The sequence below is a fragment of the Schistocerca gregaria genome, chromosome 2, assembly GCF_023897955.1.
Source record: "Schistocerca gregaria isolate iqSchGreg1 chromosome 2, iqSchGreg1.2, whole genome shotgun sequence".
Classification (NCBI taxonomy): Eukaryota; Metazoa; Arthropoda; class Insecta; order Orthoptera; family Acrididae; genus Schistocerca; species Schistocerca gregaria.
Window position 1 is genome coordinate 537,994,238 of NC_064921.1, and position 18,853 is coordinate 538,013,090.

The 18,853-nt window shown below is 39.5% G+C and overlaps 1 protein-coding gene across 5 annotated transcripts in view; it reads left to right on the forward strand.

The window, feature by feature from the left end:
• LOC126330961 (transmembrane channel-like protein 5) overlaps positions 1-18,853 on the forward strand; it is a 246,360-nt gene that overhangs the window by 59,602 nt on the left and 167,905 nt on the right. For all 5 annotated transcript variants that reach the window (XM_049996433.1, XM_049996434.1, XM_049996436.1 and 2 more), the window contains exon 3: positions 18,014-18,146. In XM_049996433.1, the coding sequence (XP_049852390.1) occupies positions 18,014-18,146 (133 nt within the window). The remainder of the gene's footprint in view (positions 1-18,013; positions 18,147-18,853) is intronic.

An 18,853-nucleotide genomic window follows, 5' to 3' on the forward strand; every position in this document is an offset into this window, starting at 1 on the left:
GTTACCCAGGCCAGCCAACCCAAAGTTTGGTACAGATTTATTGATGACATCTTCATGATCTGGACTCACAGTGAAGAACAACTCCAGAATTTCCTCTCCAACCTCAACTCCTTTGGTTCCACCAGATTCACCTGGTTCTACTCCAAAACCCATGCCACTTTCCTTGACGTCGACCTCCATCTGTCCGATGGCCAGCTTCACACGCCCGTCCACATCAAATCCACCAACAAGCAACATACCTCCATTATGACAGCTGCCACCCATTCCACATCAAACGGTCCCTTCCCTACAGCCTAGGTGTTCGTGGCAAACGAATCTGCTCCAGTCCGGAATCCTTGAACCATTACACCAACAACCTGAAAACAGCTTTTGCATCCCGCAGCTGCCCTCCCGACCTGGTACAGAAGCAAATAACCAGAGCCACTTCCTCATCCCCTCAAACTCAGAACCTCCCACAGAAGAACCACAAAAGTGCCCCACTTGTGACAGGATACTTTCCGGGACTGGATCAGACTCTGAATGTGGCTCTCGAGCAGGGATATGACTTCCTCAAATCTTGCCCTGAAATGAGATCCATCCTTCATGAAATCCTCCCCACTCCACCAAGAGTGTCTTTCCGCCATTCACCTAACCTTCGTAATCTCTTAGTTCATCCCTATGAAGTCCCCAAACCACCTTCCCTACCCTCTGGCTCCTACCCTTGTAACCGCCCCCGGTGTAAAACCTGTCCCATGCACCCTCCCACCACCACCTACTCCAGTCCTGTAACCCGGAAGGTGTACACAAACAAAGGCAGAGCCACATGTGAAAGTACCCACGTGATTTACCAGTTGACCTGCCTACACTGTGAAGCTTTCTATGTGGGAATTACCAGCAACAAACTGTCCATTCGCATGAATGGACACAGGCAGACAGTGTTTGTTGGTAATGAGGATCAGCCTGTGGCTAAACATGCCCTGGTGCACGGCCAGCACATCTTGGCACAGTGTTACATTGTCTGAGTTATCTGGATACTTCCCACTAACACCAACCTGTCAGAACTCCGGAGATGGGAACTTCCCCTTCAGTATATCCTCTCTTCTTGATATCCGCCAGGCCTCAACCTCCGCTAATTACAAGTTACTGCCGCTCATACCTCACCTGTCTTTCAACAACTTCTTTGCCTCTGTACTTCCGCCTCGACTGACATCTCTGCCCAAACTCTTTGTCTTTACAAATCTCTTCTTGTGTCTGTGTATGTGCGGATAGATGTGTGTGTGTGTGTGTGTGTGTGTGTGTGTGTGTGTGTGTGTGTGTGTGTGTGTGTGTGCCTATCTTTTTTTCCCCCTAAGGTAAGTCTTTCCACTCCCGGTATTGGAATGACTCCTTACCCTCTCCCTTAAAACCCACATCCTTTTGTCTTTCCCTCTCCTTCTCTCTTTCCTGACGAAGCAACCGCCAGTTGCGAAAGCTTGAATTTTGTGTGTATGTTTGTGAGTCTATCGAGGTGCCAGCGCTTTTATATATATCCTTAACTTAATCAGCGAGGTGTAAGTTTCGGCCTAGTATTACTTTAGAGACGAGAGTTGGTTTGTACCCTGGTTATTTCTTTGAGAGGTGAGCAGAAGTTGAAGTGCTTCAGCACTGTCCTATAAAATTTTTCCCATTTGTTTTCTGACCCTTTAGTTTGGCAAATAGTGTCTCATTTCTCCTCTGCTAACTTAATTTTGAAAGCACTGATGCTGGTGCCATTCAGGATCCACTTCTTCTCAGTTATCTTAGTTGCTGTTGGTACAACAAACCTTAAATATTCTAATACCTGGCAATAGTGATCTGAGTAATGAAAATCAACACTTTGAAAGTTAACACTGTCTTTTACATTTTTGTTGATTATTACATAATCTATCTTATTGGGGCTGACTGTTACTCTAGTGTCAGGAATGCACTATATTTGTGAAGTTATATGAGTTTAATATATCTGTTATTTTCAGATAGGTTATACTACAGGAGTTTGCATCAATATTTAAGTCTACAACTATGCTAAGGCCAGTGGGGCCTGTTTGTCTAATGGCCCTGTTAAAGTCTATCAAGATAGTACAACACATCTGTTTTTGGTGGGTGGCACATACCAATAACTTCATGTTTAGCTGACCTTCTTGAATGAGTGTTTATGTCGACCACAACACCAGCCATTTTAGTTGCTCCTTCTTTGCAGTATTTTTAGATTTTCTTAAACGGAAGATGTTCCTTTACAAATATTGCCACCCCATCCCGTTTGTGTTGTTGCCTGCAGTAGCTACCTGCTAACGCGTAACCATCTAGTTTTTAATACTCAATTTCATTATCTTTTGGCCCATGTTCTGTAATTACTAACAGGTGTGGTTAGCATACTTGCAGCAAATTGAGTTTTTTTCTAAGATACTGCACATTTAGATGCATTATCCTAAAGGGCACTGATATTATACAACACTTTGTGACATATCAGTCTAATTGTTACACAAGCCTCTAACACTGCACTGTAATGACAATGTACTCACTTCCAAGTCAGTTTCTTCAGCATGTGAACAGGGCTCTTTCCAATCCAAGGGGTTTAGTTTAGTAAAATCATGTTGCTTGAAATTGAGCCTAAAAAAACTTGTTGATTATAATCTAAGATTATGCAGCTCCTTAAAAAGGTCCGTTATCTGGTTCTCTAACTTGAGCTCTCCGTTTCTGTTTAAGTGAAGTCTGTGCCTGGTGTATTCTTCACGTTTCAGTTTGATTATGTCCAGCAAGTGCATGATTTTGTTTTTTACATAGTTTCTGCAGTTCTAAATTATAGTGCTCAATTATTTATTAGGGTAACATTTGTGTTGTACAGTTTTGGTAATAACTTCCTGTAAACTGCGAGTGCTGACTTGCTCTCGTTTTTATAAACAGCGTTGGCACCTCCACTGATTATGTGGCTGTCTTTTTTTTCAGATTGTCTGTTACTGATAAATTCTCTACTACAGCACTTAATGTATCTCCGGGTTTAACTTTTGCGAATACAGAATATTCATTGTGTAAAGCTTCATGAAGAGAAGCTAAAAGACTTTTTCTGTGGCTGTCCGCATACAGTAATATCTTTTTTGTGCTTCCAGGCATTAGAATTTTTCTGTTTCGGCCTTTATCAGAGGATTTGTTATATTTACTTTCACTTACACTAATCATTGTTTTGCTGGCTGAGTCTAGTGCACTGTAACTGGTGCACCATTTCTAGTGCTTTATTTTTTTTTCAGCTTTCATGACAGTTTCATGTTCTGTTTTTGGGCTTTAGTGCAGTACACACAAATTTATTTGCAGTTTTGATATATTTCAAGTTTGATATTACGTTTGTTTAGTCATAAGGAAACATGTTTTTCGGTTTGCAAATCACATTTAACAATATCAATATGACAGTTTTTGTGATTATTTTCACTAGACCACAAGCTTTTTTCACTTACGAGTTTTTTGATTTCTTGTCTCAGGAATACTGTTTCTTTCTTGAGGGTTTCAATATCACTATTTAATAACTTGATAATTTCATTTTCTGTGTGTACCACGTTGAGAAGATTTTCACATTCATCACACACACACAATCACCACAGGACCAACAAATATTGTCATTTATGAACTTCAGGTTCATGTTCGCACACCTCTCATGTGACCAGAAGTTGCACTTCAAACACAGGATGCCCTTAGTCACACGTATTTCACATTTTTTACATGATGAGTTATTATAAAATTGCTTTTCTACTGAGACTGATGCACCACTGCACTGACATACTAGCGCTTTCTTAACGCTGTCTTTAACTATTGGTGGAAGGGCATTAAACATCTGGCTGTCACTGTATAAAATCCCCTTCTGCACCTTGGTCTTTGTCTTTAGATCATATTGAATATCAATATAATTATGGTACAAACTGTTGGTTTTAAATAAGTTGCTTTTTTTTTTAAAAAAAAACAAAGCACATCAGGGGGAAAAACTGGGCTGTTGTTGTGAAGATCTGAAGATCTCTCAACAGATTTCTGTGTGAGTGTCTAGGATGCACTCCACACACAGTTTTTATGGCTCACTTGTATGCGTGGAACACTTTTCTTACTATCGGTCAATTGCCCAGAATATTACACTGTAGGCTATAAGTTGATGGGAATAGCCAAAGTATTCTGTTTTTATTGTGGTCATCTCACTGCTGACTAACATGATTCTCAAGGCAAATGTTGCTGATCTTAACCTTTTGCACAGATCTTGAATATGGTAGTGCCACTTTGTTTCTTGTCTTTACACAGAATCAAGAACTTGGAACTGGTGCGGTAGTGTCATCGGTGAACATGGTGAAGTGAACATGGTGATTCTCCCATGTTCTGTGCATAGTGGCAGATCATTTACAAATATTAGAAAAAGAAGTGGGCCCAATACTGAGCATTGAGGTACTCCAGTGACAGTGGAGCTCCAGTCTGAGGACATCCGGCCACCATGCAGTCCTTCTATGATTACTTTCTGCTTTCTACCACACAAAAAGTATTCAAGCCATTTGTCTACTGTTCCTCTCATTCCTCAGGTGTTGGCTTTATTCAGGAGAATATAGTGACTTACACTGTAAAAAGCTTTTGACAGGTCACAAAATATTCCAACTGTCAGCATGTTGTTATTTATGAATCCTAAAGCATTGTCAACAAATGAATGTTGCAACCTTGGTTGATACCCCTTTTCGAAAGCCAAACTGACTACTGCTAACGGTGCTGTACTTACTAAGATGCTCAACCATTGAGTTGTGCATCAATTTCTCTAGTACCTTAGAAAAAAACTAAGAATAATGAAATGTGTCAGTAATTTGTAGCATCAGTCTTTTCTCCCTTTTAAAAATTGGCCTTACAAGTACATATTTTAGTGCGTCAGGGAATACGCCTTCTTCCAGTGACTTACTACAAATATGGCTGAGGACTGTAATTATTTCTCTACAACAATATTTCAATAATTTGCTGGAAATGTTATCAACTCCAGCAGAGCTTTTACTTTATAAAGACAGAATTACTTTTTCTATTTCTTTCACTGCCATTTTCCGAAAACACATCTCATCTGTTTTGTTAGTTAAGGTGCTTCTCACAAATTCTATAGCTTTCTGTACAGAACACAGGCACCCCATTTGATTTGTGACTGTTAAGAAATGATTGTTGAAAATATTAGCCACTATTTCAGGTCCATTCACTGTATTGCTCCCATTTCTTAAACTAGTAATTTCTTTGGCAGCTGATCTTTTCCCAGTCTCGTTTTTCACATATTTCCATATGGTTTTCATTTTGTCATCAGATTTATAAATTTCCTCTTTTAAGTACATGCTTTTTGATTTTTGTATCACTGTCCTTTGGAGAAAGAGAATCACTTGTCTAAATATCAAGAGCTCAAATGGAAACCCAGTTCTAAGCAAAGAAGGGAAAGCAGAAAGGTCGAAGGAGTATATAGAGGGTCTATACAAGAGCGCTGTACTTGCGAACAATATTATGGAAATGGAAGAGGATGTAGATGAAGATGAAAGGGCAGATATTATACTGCGTGAAGAGTTTGACAGAGCACTGAAAGGCCTGAGTCAAAACAAGGGCCCAGGAGTAGACAACATTCCACTAGAACTACTGACAGCTTTGGGGGAGCAAGTCCTAACAAAACTCTACCATCTAGTGAGCAAGATGTATGAGACAGGCGAAATACCCTCAGACTTCAAGAAGAATATAATAATTCCAATCCCAAAGAAAGCAGGTGTTGACAGATGTGAAAATTACCGAACTATCAGTTTAATAAGTCACAGCTGCAAAATACTAACGCGAATTCTTTACAGTCGAATGGAAAAACTGGTAGAAGCCGACCCCAGGGAAGATCAGTTTGGATTCCGTAGAAATGTTGGAACACATGAGGCAATACTAACCCTATGACTTACCTTAGAAGAAAGATTAAGGAAAGGCAAACCTATGTTTCTAGCATTTGTAGACTTAGAGAAAGCTTTTGACAATATTCACTGGAATACTCTTTTTCGAATTCTGAAGGTGGCAGGGGTAAAATAAAGGGAGCGAAAGGCTATTTACAATTTGTACAGAAACCAGATGGCAGTTATAAGAGTCGAGAGGCATGAAGGGAAGCAGTGGTTGGGAAGGGAGTGAGACAGGGTTGTAGCCTCTCCCCGATGCTATTCAATCTGTATATTGAGCAAGCAGTAAAAGAAACAAAAGAAAAATTTGGAGTAGGTATTAAAATCCATGGAGAAGAAATAAAAAACTTTAAGGTTCGCCGATGACATTGTAATTCTGTCAGAGACAGCAAAGGACTTGGAAGAGCAGTTGAACATAATGGACAGTGTCTTGAAAGGAGGGTATAAGATGAACATCAACAAAAGCAAAACGAGGATAATGGAATGTAGTCAAATTAAATCGGATGAGGGTGCGAGAATTATACTAGGAAATGAGACACTTAAAGTAGTAAAGGAGTTTTGCTATTTGGGGAGCAAAATAACTGATGATGGTCGAAGTAGGGATGATATAAAATGTAGACTGGCAATGGCAAGGAAAGTGTTTCTGAAGAAGAGAAATTTGTTAACATCGAGTATAGATATAAGTGTCAGGAAGTCGTTTCTGAAAGTATTTGTATGGAGTGTAGCCATGTATGGAAGTGAAACATGGATGATAAATAGTTTGGACAAGAAGAGAATAGAAGCTTTCGTAATGTGGTGCTACAGAAGAATGCTGAAGATTAGATGGGTAGATCACATAACTAATGAGGAGGTATTGAATAGAATTGGGGAGAAGAGAAGTTTGTGGCACAACTTGACTAGAAGAAGGGATCGGTTGGTAGGACATGTTCTGAGGCATCAAGGGATCACCAATTTAGTATTTGAGGGCAGAGTGGAGGGTAAAAATCGTAGAGGGAGACCAAGAGATGAATACACTAAGCAGATTCAGAAGGATGTAGGCTGCAGTAGGTACTGGAAGATGAAGAAGCTTGCATAGGATAGAGTAGCATGGAGAGCTGCATCAAACCAGTCTCAGGACTGAAGACCACAACAACAACATCACTGTCCTTAATATCTTAGAGTACGCTTTACATTGCCTCATCATTTCAGTGTTGTTAGACAATCTGGCTGACACATACAATTGTCTTTTTGTTTTATACGAAACTTTAACGCCCTGGGTAATGTGTGGCTTAAATGTATTTTTAAACTGGTTTTCTCTTACTCTTTTCTTTGGAAACACGTCTTCAAAAAAGACTTGTTATTTGATTAAGAAATACATTAAATTTTGAGTAAACATCTGTTAAATTATATACTTCAGACCAGTCTACTAACTGTAGGTTCTGCTAGTGTGTCTCCATTGTTTGTTTATTTATTGGTCTCGCAGATTTCCAGACAGGTTTTGGTTTTGTCTTAAGATCAAACTGAGGGATAGTAAGAAGTACAGCATCATGGGCTGACAGCCCATTTAAGACTTGACGGACTGTCAAGGTGCTGTGCCTAGACTAATCAACAAAAACATTATCAATTAGAGTACTAGAACTGTCAGCTACCCTAGTGGGAAATTCTACTATTTGCACCAAATTGTTAGAGATCATCAGTTGCTCTAATTCTATTGTGTTGCTACTTTCAGTCAAGAAATTTACGTTAGTCACCTAGTAATATGACTGAAATGTGTTTTTTATACAATTTTGACAAAACTGCTTTACTCTGAGAAATATTACAAGATTTCCTGTAGGTGCTCTATAAATTGACAGTATTACAACTGGTCTCTTATTTGCTGTACTGAAAGAGAGGGTGTGTCTAAATAACAGCTAGAGGTACTGGTCTGCCCAAAGTGAAGTATTTTGCAAAAGCTCCTGTCATCCTCAGTTTTGGATACAGCATCCTGTTGCTAATGTGCCATTGTGACAGTAATGAGGTGGACTTGCACAACTTCAGCCAATTGTCTTCTACAGCAGGGAGATTTCCCCTGTTTGCTAATGTGGGATCCATTAAGAGTATAATGGGATTTTAAGTTGATTACCTAGCCAGTATGCAAGTTATTGGCGATGTTCCATCTTGCAGGAGATCCTTGATTTGTTTGGGTACTGTGAAATATGAGAGAATATTACAATATTAAGAAGAAAGAAGTAATGAATAATAAAAATGGATATATATTATGAAAGTAGAATTTTGCACACACATTATTTAGGTGAGGGTGGCCTTTACTGACATTACACAAGGGTAAATGACACAGAAAACATTTATAAGTTGAACATTTTGGTGACTGTTACGACATGGTTGCACTGTGGGTTTGCCAACAGCGTGTGAATTCCTGAATTCAATAAGCAAAAGAAATGGCCTACAGATGCTAGCGATATTGCTCTGTTTTGTTCAAAGTAATGAACAGCTAAATTGCTGTTACTGCATAGCAGTAAATGCCAATAGAATGAGGCAGCCACTGCCGCTGCTGGTCCGTCTCAGAGCTCAGACTGAATGGGAAATACATGCTGACTGTATATGGTCTGGCTGGTGCCACATTATGGTTGTCTTTTGACTTCAAAAAACAAGGCTGTTGCAAACTATGTGGAGGCAAGGTGCGAGAGCCTTCCTACTGAGACGTAGTAACTGACCATGTAGTTTTTCAGACAGAGGTTACCTGTAATCACACAGTCCCAACCATCAGAAAGGTAATTTTTGCTGTACCACTACATGAAGAAGAAGAAGACCATTTAAAATTTGAGTGGTTTTTGATGGTTGTCACCATTTTGAGTGAATTATTAACTCATCTGAAAGTGACCACAACTGCAATCTGTTTCCAGATTTTGGTTGGTCAGTATGTTAGGTACCTTTTATCTCAAAAATTTTGTTAATTGATAAAATTATGGTTGAATTTTCAAGTAATTTGAAATTTATGGGGAAATTTTAGATTTGTTGGTGGGTGTTCCATTACCAAAAGATATTGAATTGTTCACCTGATTGATTGATTATCAATTTCTATTTGACTCTTTCTTTTCTTTATGATCTTGTGCAGCCTCCCACCTGCGACTCTTGCCATATGGCAGTCCTGGAAAGGTTCAGTGTGTTACAGACAACATTGAATAATGCAGAGCTTTATAACTGCCTCTTCTCCATGTGGAAGCTGATTCAGGACTGTATGCTACTTTTAATTCTGTGATTGTTCATTGTTGACTCCAGCTTTTTATCAATGACCCATAAGAAATCATCCTGTAACTCATTAATACTAATTGAGAGATGAGTTTCCCCTTCGCAAATCAGGGAAGTACCATAAATGCTCAAATAGTTACCAAAGTGTTATTTACTACAGACATTATTTAATCTTTAAGGGATTGCTCAGTCTTCACCTGCTCTGAATCTTGGAGGCCAGGAAGCATCGTAATCCCTCTCAGTGTAGTTTCAGGAGACATCAACCCAGCACTCAGAAGCAGCATCTAATGACATTATTTTGTACACTGAAAATATGAAGGCACAATATTATGACACATACACTGATAAAGATTTTGTGGTTGTCTGCAGATATTCATACATTCCTTATTGACACTCTTTGGCTTTGAAATTAGTGATATTTTGCATGTTAGATTGATTAGGAGACAATGTCCTTCAAATAATTATTTTAAGTTTAATGCTTTTTGCCACTTATGTTAATACACTCGTGGAAATGGAAAAAAGAACACATTGACACCGGTGTGTCAGACCCACCATACTTGCCATCGCAGTCTTTAACACTGGTAGCATGCCGCGACAGCGTGGACGTGAACCGTATGTGCAGTTGACGGACTTTGAGCGAGGGCGTATAGTGGGCATGCGGGAGGCCGGGTGGACGTACCGCCGAATTGCTCAACACGTGGGGCGTGAGGTCTCCACAGTACATCGATGTTGTCGCCAGTGGTCGGCGGAAGGTGCACGTGCCCGTCGACCTGGGACTGGACCGCAGCGACGCACGGATGCACGCCAAGACCGTAGGATCCTACGCAGTGCCATAGGGGACCGCACCGCCACTTCCCAGCAAATTAGGGACACTGTTGCTCCTGGGGTATCGGCGAGGACCATTCACAACCGTCTCCATGAAGCTGGGCTATGGTCGCGCACACCTTTAGGCCGTCTTCCACTCACGCCCCAACATCGTGCAGCCCACCTCCAATGGTGTCGCGACAGACGTGAATGGAGGGACGGATGGAGACGTGTCGTCTTCAGTGATGAGAGTCGCTTCTGCCTTGGTGCCAATGATGGCCGTATGCGTGTTTGGCGCCGTGCAGGTGAGCGCCACAATCAGGACTGCATACGACCGAGGCACACAGGGCCAACACCCGGCATCATGGTGTGGGGAGCGATCTCCTACACTGGCCGTACACCTCTGGTGATCGTCGAGGGGACACTGAATAGTGCACGGTACATCCAAACCGTCATCAAACCCATCGTTCTACCATTCCTAGACCGGCAAGGGAACCTGCTGTTCCAACAGGACAATGCACGTCCGCATGTATCCTGTGCCACCCAACGTGCTCTAGAAGGTGTAAGTCAACTACCCTGGCCAGCAAGATCTCCGGATCTGTCCCCCATTGAGCATGTTTGGGACTGGATGAAGTGTCATCTCACGCGGTCTGCACGTCCAGCACGAACGCTGGTCCAACTGAGGCGCCAGGTGGAAATGGCATGGCAAGTCGTTCCACAGGACTACATCCAGCATCTCTACGATCGTCTCCATGGGAGAATAGCAGCCTGCATTGCTGCGAAAGGTGGATATACACTGTACTAGTGCCGACATTGTGCATGCTCTGTTGCCTGTGTCTATGTGCCTGTGGTTCTGTCAGTGTGATCATGTGATGTATCTGACCCCAGGAATGTGTCAATAAAGTTTCCCCTTCCTGGGACAATGAATTCGCGGTGTTCTTATTTCAATTTCCAGGAGTGTAGTATAATTTCCACCTTAAGGAGTCCAGTGCATTACTCATTTGTGCATGGTTTGGAAATCTGTTTTTTCTCCAATTGCTCAACAGTAACTTGTCAGTTGCAACACACACTTAGAAAGTTGGTGGGGAAGCTGAAGAATCAGGTTTCAGATTTTTACATTTCAGTATGCAGCCTTGATCTTCACAATGTTTCTATTTTACCTGACCTGCACATGAAGGAGATTATTCTAACTTTTAAGGATTCCTGGAAGTTTTTGGATCTTATATTTGATAGTTTCAAGGTGTTGTGATTACAACAATGTAAGGGACCTGAAAGCAACTCCCCTAAATGCACTGCCCAAGTGTCATAGTCCTGGATTTTGGAGAGCAGGTATGACTGTTGAGTGATTCTGGATAGATTATGGGTGAAAACTTTACAGATCAGTGAGCCCTCTGCACATCTAGACCATTGGCATTACCTGCCCTCTTGGGATTAGACAGATCATAGGTACCTACAGGATCAACCCCATCCCCAGCAGCTCTGTCCAAGACAAGAGAAACTTTCCACTCGCACCTCATTGTGCATCAGTATCATCACAGTTCCAGTGTCACCATCATACTAAATTGTTAGTACCCTGCATTAGATATAATTTTTATTTTTCCTTCAAGCAATAAATCTGTCTGGACTATACACAAAGCAGGACCTAATGCTGCTTGGTGTGGACAAACATAAGGTCTAACCTAGTGTTGAAGCTGACTACCTCCGTAGTTCCAGAACAGGCCTGGAATTATTTTAGATCAAGTGATGTCTAGGACAGTTTTTACTTCTGAATATGTTCATAACACTTGTACTTGATCAAATCTGAAATAAGGAAAATTAAAAAAAAAATTGCAACTGTTACAAAATTCACTGGTGGGTCTAAGTAGTGAGACGCTCTTGGCTGCTGTTTGGTTTTTTCCAGAGTGTGAGCTTATAATCTGTTTGCCTTATTTATTTACTCAAGTCAGAATCATACACATAGGATTCTATAAATTTACAATTTCAGGTAAGGAAATATAATGAATTTATACATAGACGCATATACAAAATTGAAATGAACAGTCTTTGCCCAAAAATGAGCAACCGCTGCAGCATTTTCTTGTGCCTTGAACAACTCCTCCTTGTTGCAACAATCAGGGCAAAGTAAACACTGGCACAGATGTTTTGTTGTCTGCACTTCTCCACAGTCACATAGTGTTGATCTTTGGAAGTATCTCCACTTCATTAGGTTGTCCTTAGATTTGCCAAAATCTGTTCAGTGATCTCCATGTGGTCCAGTCTAAGTTGTGTCCACCTGGTAACCATTCTGCTGGCTGTACCACTGCTTGGAGATGACTTATTTTGGCTGTCCACAGTTTTTGTGGTTTTCTTGGCTGATGCTGAATGCAGATGTTGACTGTAAAAAGCTCTTCCTAGGCTTCAGCCTAGGTTTTGGGGGAGGATGCCCATGCAGTGGGTGTAGCTCATTTTCTTTGTCTTTCTTCCTTTTGGCATCTGCGGCTACTTCCTAGTGTATGTCGGGAGGAGCAATGTCCACCATGCTGTAAAATTTCTCAACAGGAATTAGTTTAAGACATCCAGTAATTAGCCTTGCACATTCATTAATAGTTACATCTGCTTCTTTCATACTGGTGGATGTATACCTCATTGGGCAGGCATATTCACCAGCTGAGGAACAGAGTGCCATATCAGAGCTATGGAGCACCTGGGTTTGGGCACCACATTAATGCCATCAAATCTCTGGATGAAATTGTTTCAAGTTTGTTTGGTATCATGGCAGTACTATTGGTGAGTGAGTTCGTGCTCTGTCTAAGACAACTCTAAGGAGTAAAACAACACTCTAGCTTGATGCCCTCCTAAATAACCGTCAGTTTTCTTCCTGCCTGTCTAATCTGTAGATGAAAAGTGCAGATCTGAGTTTTGTGCGGGTTTCACTTCAGGTGATTGTTTTTATAGTAATAAAAAAGACTCCCCAGAGCCCTTGTCAACACGTGCTACACATTTTCAAAATCATCTTTCTGTACTGTTACTGTAAGGTTGTCAGCATATATGAAACTTTTGCCTGGATTGGGTCTTGGCTGACCATTTGCATCAATATTGAAGAGCACTGGTTTTGCAGTAAGGTGGCAACAATTCTAGTTAATCCATAGTATTGAGTCAGTGTGTAAGTCTTGTGAACCACTATGCAATGTTGGACTCTACCATAAGCTGATGAAAAGTCGATAAGTGTCCCTCCAGTGATCTCCCTTCTCTCAATCCCATCCTCTATGTGCTGCATTAGATGAATTATTTTCGTGGTACAGTTTCTTTCTTTGCAGTCTGAAACTGCCCTGTTCAGGTATAAGTAGGCTATCAATCTTTGGTGATAAACAGTACAAAAACATCCTCTCGGATATCGTATACAGATGGCATAATAGTGAGATAGGCTGGTAGTTCTCAGGATCAGAAAGCTCTTTTCCTGGTTTCAGTTATCTTGGTTTTCCCTCATATTTTTGGATTATTGTTTTGCTTCAGGCTGTTATTGTAGAATCCCATGAGTTATTTCAGTGTTGTTGGTTTGAATTTCTTTATCTGCTCTATTTATATGTCATCCAAGCCAGTTATCTCATTATTCTTACATTATTGTATAGTGTTTTGGGACTCTTTTCCACCAAATGGTGGTAAGAGCTTATGTGTTTCTAGCTGTTATTGCCTTTGAATCTTATATTCTTTGTCTCATTTGTCTGCTTCCCCACTTTTAAGAAGCTGTTGAGCTGTTTGTTTTTGGGAAATATTTCTTTAAGTTTTCCATTGTGTTGCAACATTAATCAGGCAATGCAGAAGACTCCTTGTCATGTGACTAGCTTTGATCACATTTAGTCCTTCTAGCATTTCTAGTCAGCAATTTTTCTTACTTTCTGCCACAAATTGAATAAGTCTTAAAGCAGCATCTGATGTTTGTTCACTTAAAGGGTTTTAGTTGAAGAGTTTCATGGATTCTTGTACTTGATGCAGAATTACATGCAGTCTTCAAGGTATTGGTGCTCAATATATTCAGAACTCCCACTACAAACTGTCACCTTAATATTGAGAAACTACAGGGCCATGTGGCAGGAGGAAGTGACAGACATCTCCAGCATGCAGCTTAGCCATTTGTTCATGGCATACCACCTCTCTTCACTCAAGACAGTTTGAAGACGTGGGTGCTTGACTATAAAAAGCACACTCCTTTTCCTGAGCGAACACTCCAATTTCTGTTGCTTGTCTTCTTGTGATGTGCGTATTTCAGTAAGAGATATTTCAAACAGATCTTATTTTGTATTCAGAGAAGAAGGGTGGGCCATTTACCTGTTTCTTTTTTCCTGTGTTTCAGTGGTTAAAGAGACAAATGTTGTATGACCTCAAGGTTTTACAAATTGTCCAGTGTACTGTAAAGTGTTAAGGAATTTGTTTTAATGTTCTGTGAAGGTGGCTAGCTCATTTTGATTCTTCACAAATAATGAGCCAGTCACTTTTTCTGATTTATTTGAGCATTTACTTTGCTATTTTATTCAACGTTTGTTGTGGAATTTACAACAAAGATATTTACAGTTTTATATTGTGAATGGTAGTGTTTTGCAGGTGACTGGGAGGGGAAATGAGTGTGTCTAGTTAATATTTGATGCTGTTTGAGTTTTAGGTGTGTGCCTGCCATGTCAACAGTATTGAGTGACATATCTTATTTGTTGAGATACAGTACTCTCATTTGGGAATATTGTCTTTCAAATCTCTGTCTTGTCTCTCCCTATACTGTACTGAAAAATACCAGAGTAGTTCTTTGAAAACGATAGCCAACTTCCTTGGCCATTCTTCCCCAATTTGAGCTTGTGCTTTGTCTCTGATGATGGAATGTTGAAGCCTAATCTTCCTTCATTTTCTTTTACTGTGTCAATGAATGCTGTGTTGTCATGTCAGCTTCTATTCTCTTGACATTTTCACCATATTTTTATCTGCGAAGATACCTACTGTTATTTTGTCAGCCTCTACATGTTTCCTATATTGCAAAATCGTTGTCAGCAGTTTAGATTTTTAAACCAATGTACCCTAACTGACAGTGGTCTAAACTGTCTCACCATTTTATGTGCTTACTGTTTATATGTGCAGTGGTATTTTCTGGGTCCGTATGACAGTATTGTTTTATTAGCTTGTCATTTCTGAGGTAGTAACCCCTGTGTATACACAGTCAAAATAAAGTGTGTCCAAATTATGATGTAGGAATTAACAAAAAATAGTTGCAAGATACAAAACAAATGGAAGTTAAAACTTTTTAAAGAACATCATAGCAGGTACAGTTATTTTTGGTTGGTCATTATGTAGAATCAAAGATACAGACATAGATGGGACAGTGAAAGAAAGTAAGTGTAAATGATTCAATCAATCTTCAAGATGAAAGTTTGTATGAGCTTACATCTCATTAACACATGGTAAACAAGGAATGGCTAGAGCCTTTGAATTTAAGGCTGAATAATGAGTACATTGTTCTTGTTCTTGTTCTTCTTCTTCGGCACTGCAGCCCTTGGTGGGCCTTGACCTCCTCAACAATCTTCCTCCATATCTCTCTGTTCTCAGCTTTTTTCTTCATCCATGGATACCCATCTGGGCAAGCTCAGCCAGCATATTGTCCATCCATCTAGCTCTTGATCAGCCCTTCCTTCTGGTGGAATACAGTCTGGCATTCATTATTTGTTTGGGCATTCTGTCACCCTCTCCACATGACCTAGCCAACGAATTCTTTGTGATTTGATAAATTTCACTTTATCTTTCCCTTGTATAAGCTCCCTTATTTTGGATAAATTTCACTTTATCTTTCCCTTGTATAAGCTCCCTTACTTTGTTGTTGTGTCTCACTCTCCAACCTTCTGCCTTTCTCACAGTCAACTGCCGAAGAGATAAGGCATGACACATACCACATCTTGACTGGAGCTTCACCTGAGAAGTTCAACTTTATTACCCGCTGATAAAGGAAATGCTACTGTGCTTCTCTCACGCACAGAATATAACAGCAAGGTATACAAACTGAAGACCACAACAACAAGTTTACATGTTCAATGTTGTTCACGGACTACAACTTCAGTGATGAGAAGTGTACTCTGATACCAGGCCTTAGTGCTCTGTGTATTTTAAGATTTTACATTTAAAATCCTAAACTTTGTCAAGGACTGGATGGGCACTAGATTTTAGAGGGAAGAGCAAAGGCAGAGTGGAATGGGGGAAAAACGAAGAAGGGGAGGACAGAAAAGGGAAGTAATAAAATGAGTGGGTGTAATTATGTTGGGACTAGAGGGGAGGGAAGAGGAGAGGGTGGGAGGTAAGGATGATGGGGAGGGGTGGCGATAGAAACAGGAACTAGGGAAGGGGAGAGGTAGGTGGAGGATAAATGCTTGATAGATTTTATGTACTGTGTGTACTGAATTTTTAATAGTTTGGTATTGATATTGTTATCAACAGAGCTATTACTGTGCATCCTTTCAGTCATTAACTCCTCTCTCCATTTCAGATGTAGCTATTGTTACATGATACTACCTGGCTGTATGGTTAACTACTTGGGTGTAAAAATGTCACAGCCAAATACTTTTCCATGACGTTTTCTTTTCTTCCACTTAGTGCTACTTCTTGATATTTTACAGCAGAGTTTTTAGTTTTATACTTTTGTTTGTTGTGTGATTTTAGTTCTTATTTATAATCAGTCATTTGAACTTAGTATGCTATTTTCCTACAACATTTTTATCCTAAATATAAATCAAACTTTTTTGTCCTAGATATTAGTCAAACTTTTTCGCCTAGATATTAATTACTCTTAGTTCCTACTTTTTCTTGAAAATACTCGCACTTTTGATAAGAGAGATCTCCAGGTCACAATCTGCCTGTCTCATTATTTATGATTATGTTACACAATCTGGTGGTGTGGTTACCTAAACATAAGTGTTGACAAGGTTTTATCAATAAGCTCCACAGTGAAATAAGCTGTTTATTATTAATTTTAGATCTGACTTGGAGGCAGTTAAATCTGAAACTAAAGTTGCCACTGTATATTGCTCATTGTGAATGTTAATGTGGGTGAGATGCCAAGACTTTTAGCTGCCCATACTAAGAAATCCCATTCCTAAAATCCCTGCATGTATTAAATGTTTATGTAATGTAACCATGTAACCATACTTCAGCTGTTTGACGCTGTTTAAAATAATTTTGTTTACTGTTGTTTAAAATGTTATATTTGCTAGATTTGACTTTTTCAAGACCATTATATAACATGTTCTGGAAATACATGTACAGTACAATTTTTTACAATCTAAGGCCTGGTTTTGGTTTTGTCTTTTATATCAGTGCCTCCATCCTGCTCTCCAAGGGAGCTCATACCTGAGAGCATGGAAATACCCCCCCCCCCCCCCCAGCTCTCAGGGAAAGGAAAAAAGTTTAGTGCAGTGTAAGTCACGTGTCTTTCTTTTATGAAAATGATTTTAAAGTCAGTATTAAGCAGGTTTTTAATGGATTCGTAACTGGAATTTCTTTATGGCTACAACTGGAACTTCTGTATGGCTACTTACAAGTAGCTGTTCATCTCCAAAATATTAAAAATACTCCATACCCCCCTCCCTCCCCCCAGTAATATAAATTAAGAGTCTATTTGTCGTAGTTTACCTCCTTCTCAGGGCAGAGAAGTCTAATATTTTGTTTGCCTCCTGTTTCTGTATTATTTGGAAAGCCATTCCACGCATACCATTCTTACTTTGATTATTGAGATAACTTGGGGATAATGTCACATTTATTCTTACTGCCATTTTAAATTAAATACTCTGTATTAATTTATATATGTGGTTCAGTTCACACTGCACTGTTTTGCTTCATGCTGTATAGTACTTGAAGTAAGCAAATTTGAGTGAAATTTTGCTCATGAAGTTGAGAAAGTTTCCATTAATTAAGGCACATACAGAGGCATTTTAGAAGTAATTTTCTCATCTGTCGTGGTATCAAAAGATTATGAACTATACATTATTATTTGTTATGGAGACTTGACAGTAATTTGCACAATATAGGCTTAGATACAATGGATGTTGCATGCTTTCAGCTACTGTTCTTACTTTTTTTAGATCATTTTGAGACAATACCTATACTACGGTATGCAGACTCAGACTTGGATAATCATGCAGGTCTTATTGCTGGTGAAATGGAAAAGGATTCAGCTCTCATGGAGGACAATCCAGAGTCAGAACAATTACGAATGTATGCCAGTATCATTTTTCTTACTTTAAATTATAAAGCTACTTAATGTTTCATGAATGAAAATATTGCTGCTATTGTGTACATAATTAGTGAGTGAGTTACTTTTATGTTCTTTGATCATAACTGCAATCTCTTTCTATGGTTAGAACATGTCAGTTCATTTTATCTATAAATCAATTTTATTGGGTCGACTGAGTTGATATTAAGCAAAATCTATTACTAGTTTCTTTTTGGCCATTAATATTAGTTTCAATGTTTGAAGATAACTACTTTTATTCAGCAAACAGAGTTTTGAAGTATTGTGGTTCAAGTATGCAGTCCTGTGTGTGTTGCTTGATTATGTACTGTTTTGCTTGTGTTACTTACTAGCAGTTTCAGAATTTATATTTCCTGTTTGAACTAATAAATACTACATAGCTTCAAACCCCCAATATCCTCCTTGAGAAACATGGCGTAGTTTTTGCCCTCTGCAATATCAATTTTTGGCTACGTAAGGTGTCCAGTCTGCGACAAAGCAGGCAATCTGGTGCTTCTAAAACATTAGTCAGTTTACATATAAGTTCATTTCTTGGACTGAAAAGGCTGACTAATTTTACTGCAGATTGTTTTTACAAGTGAGGTGTCATTTTACTGCAGAAAAATAGGCTTAAAATATAAAAAGAGCAGTAGCTTTCTCCCATTTTTGTTGATTGTTCATGATATGTTAT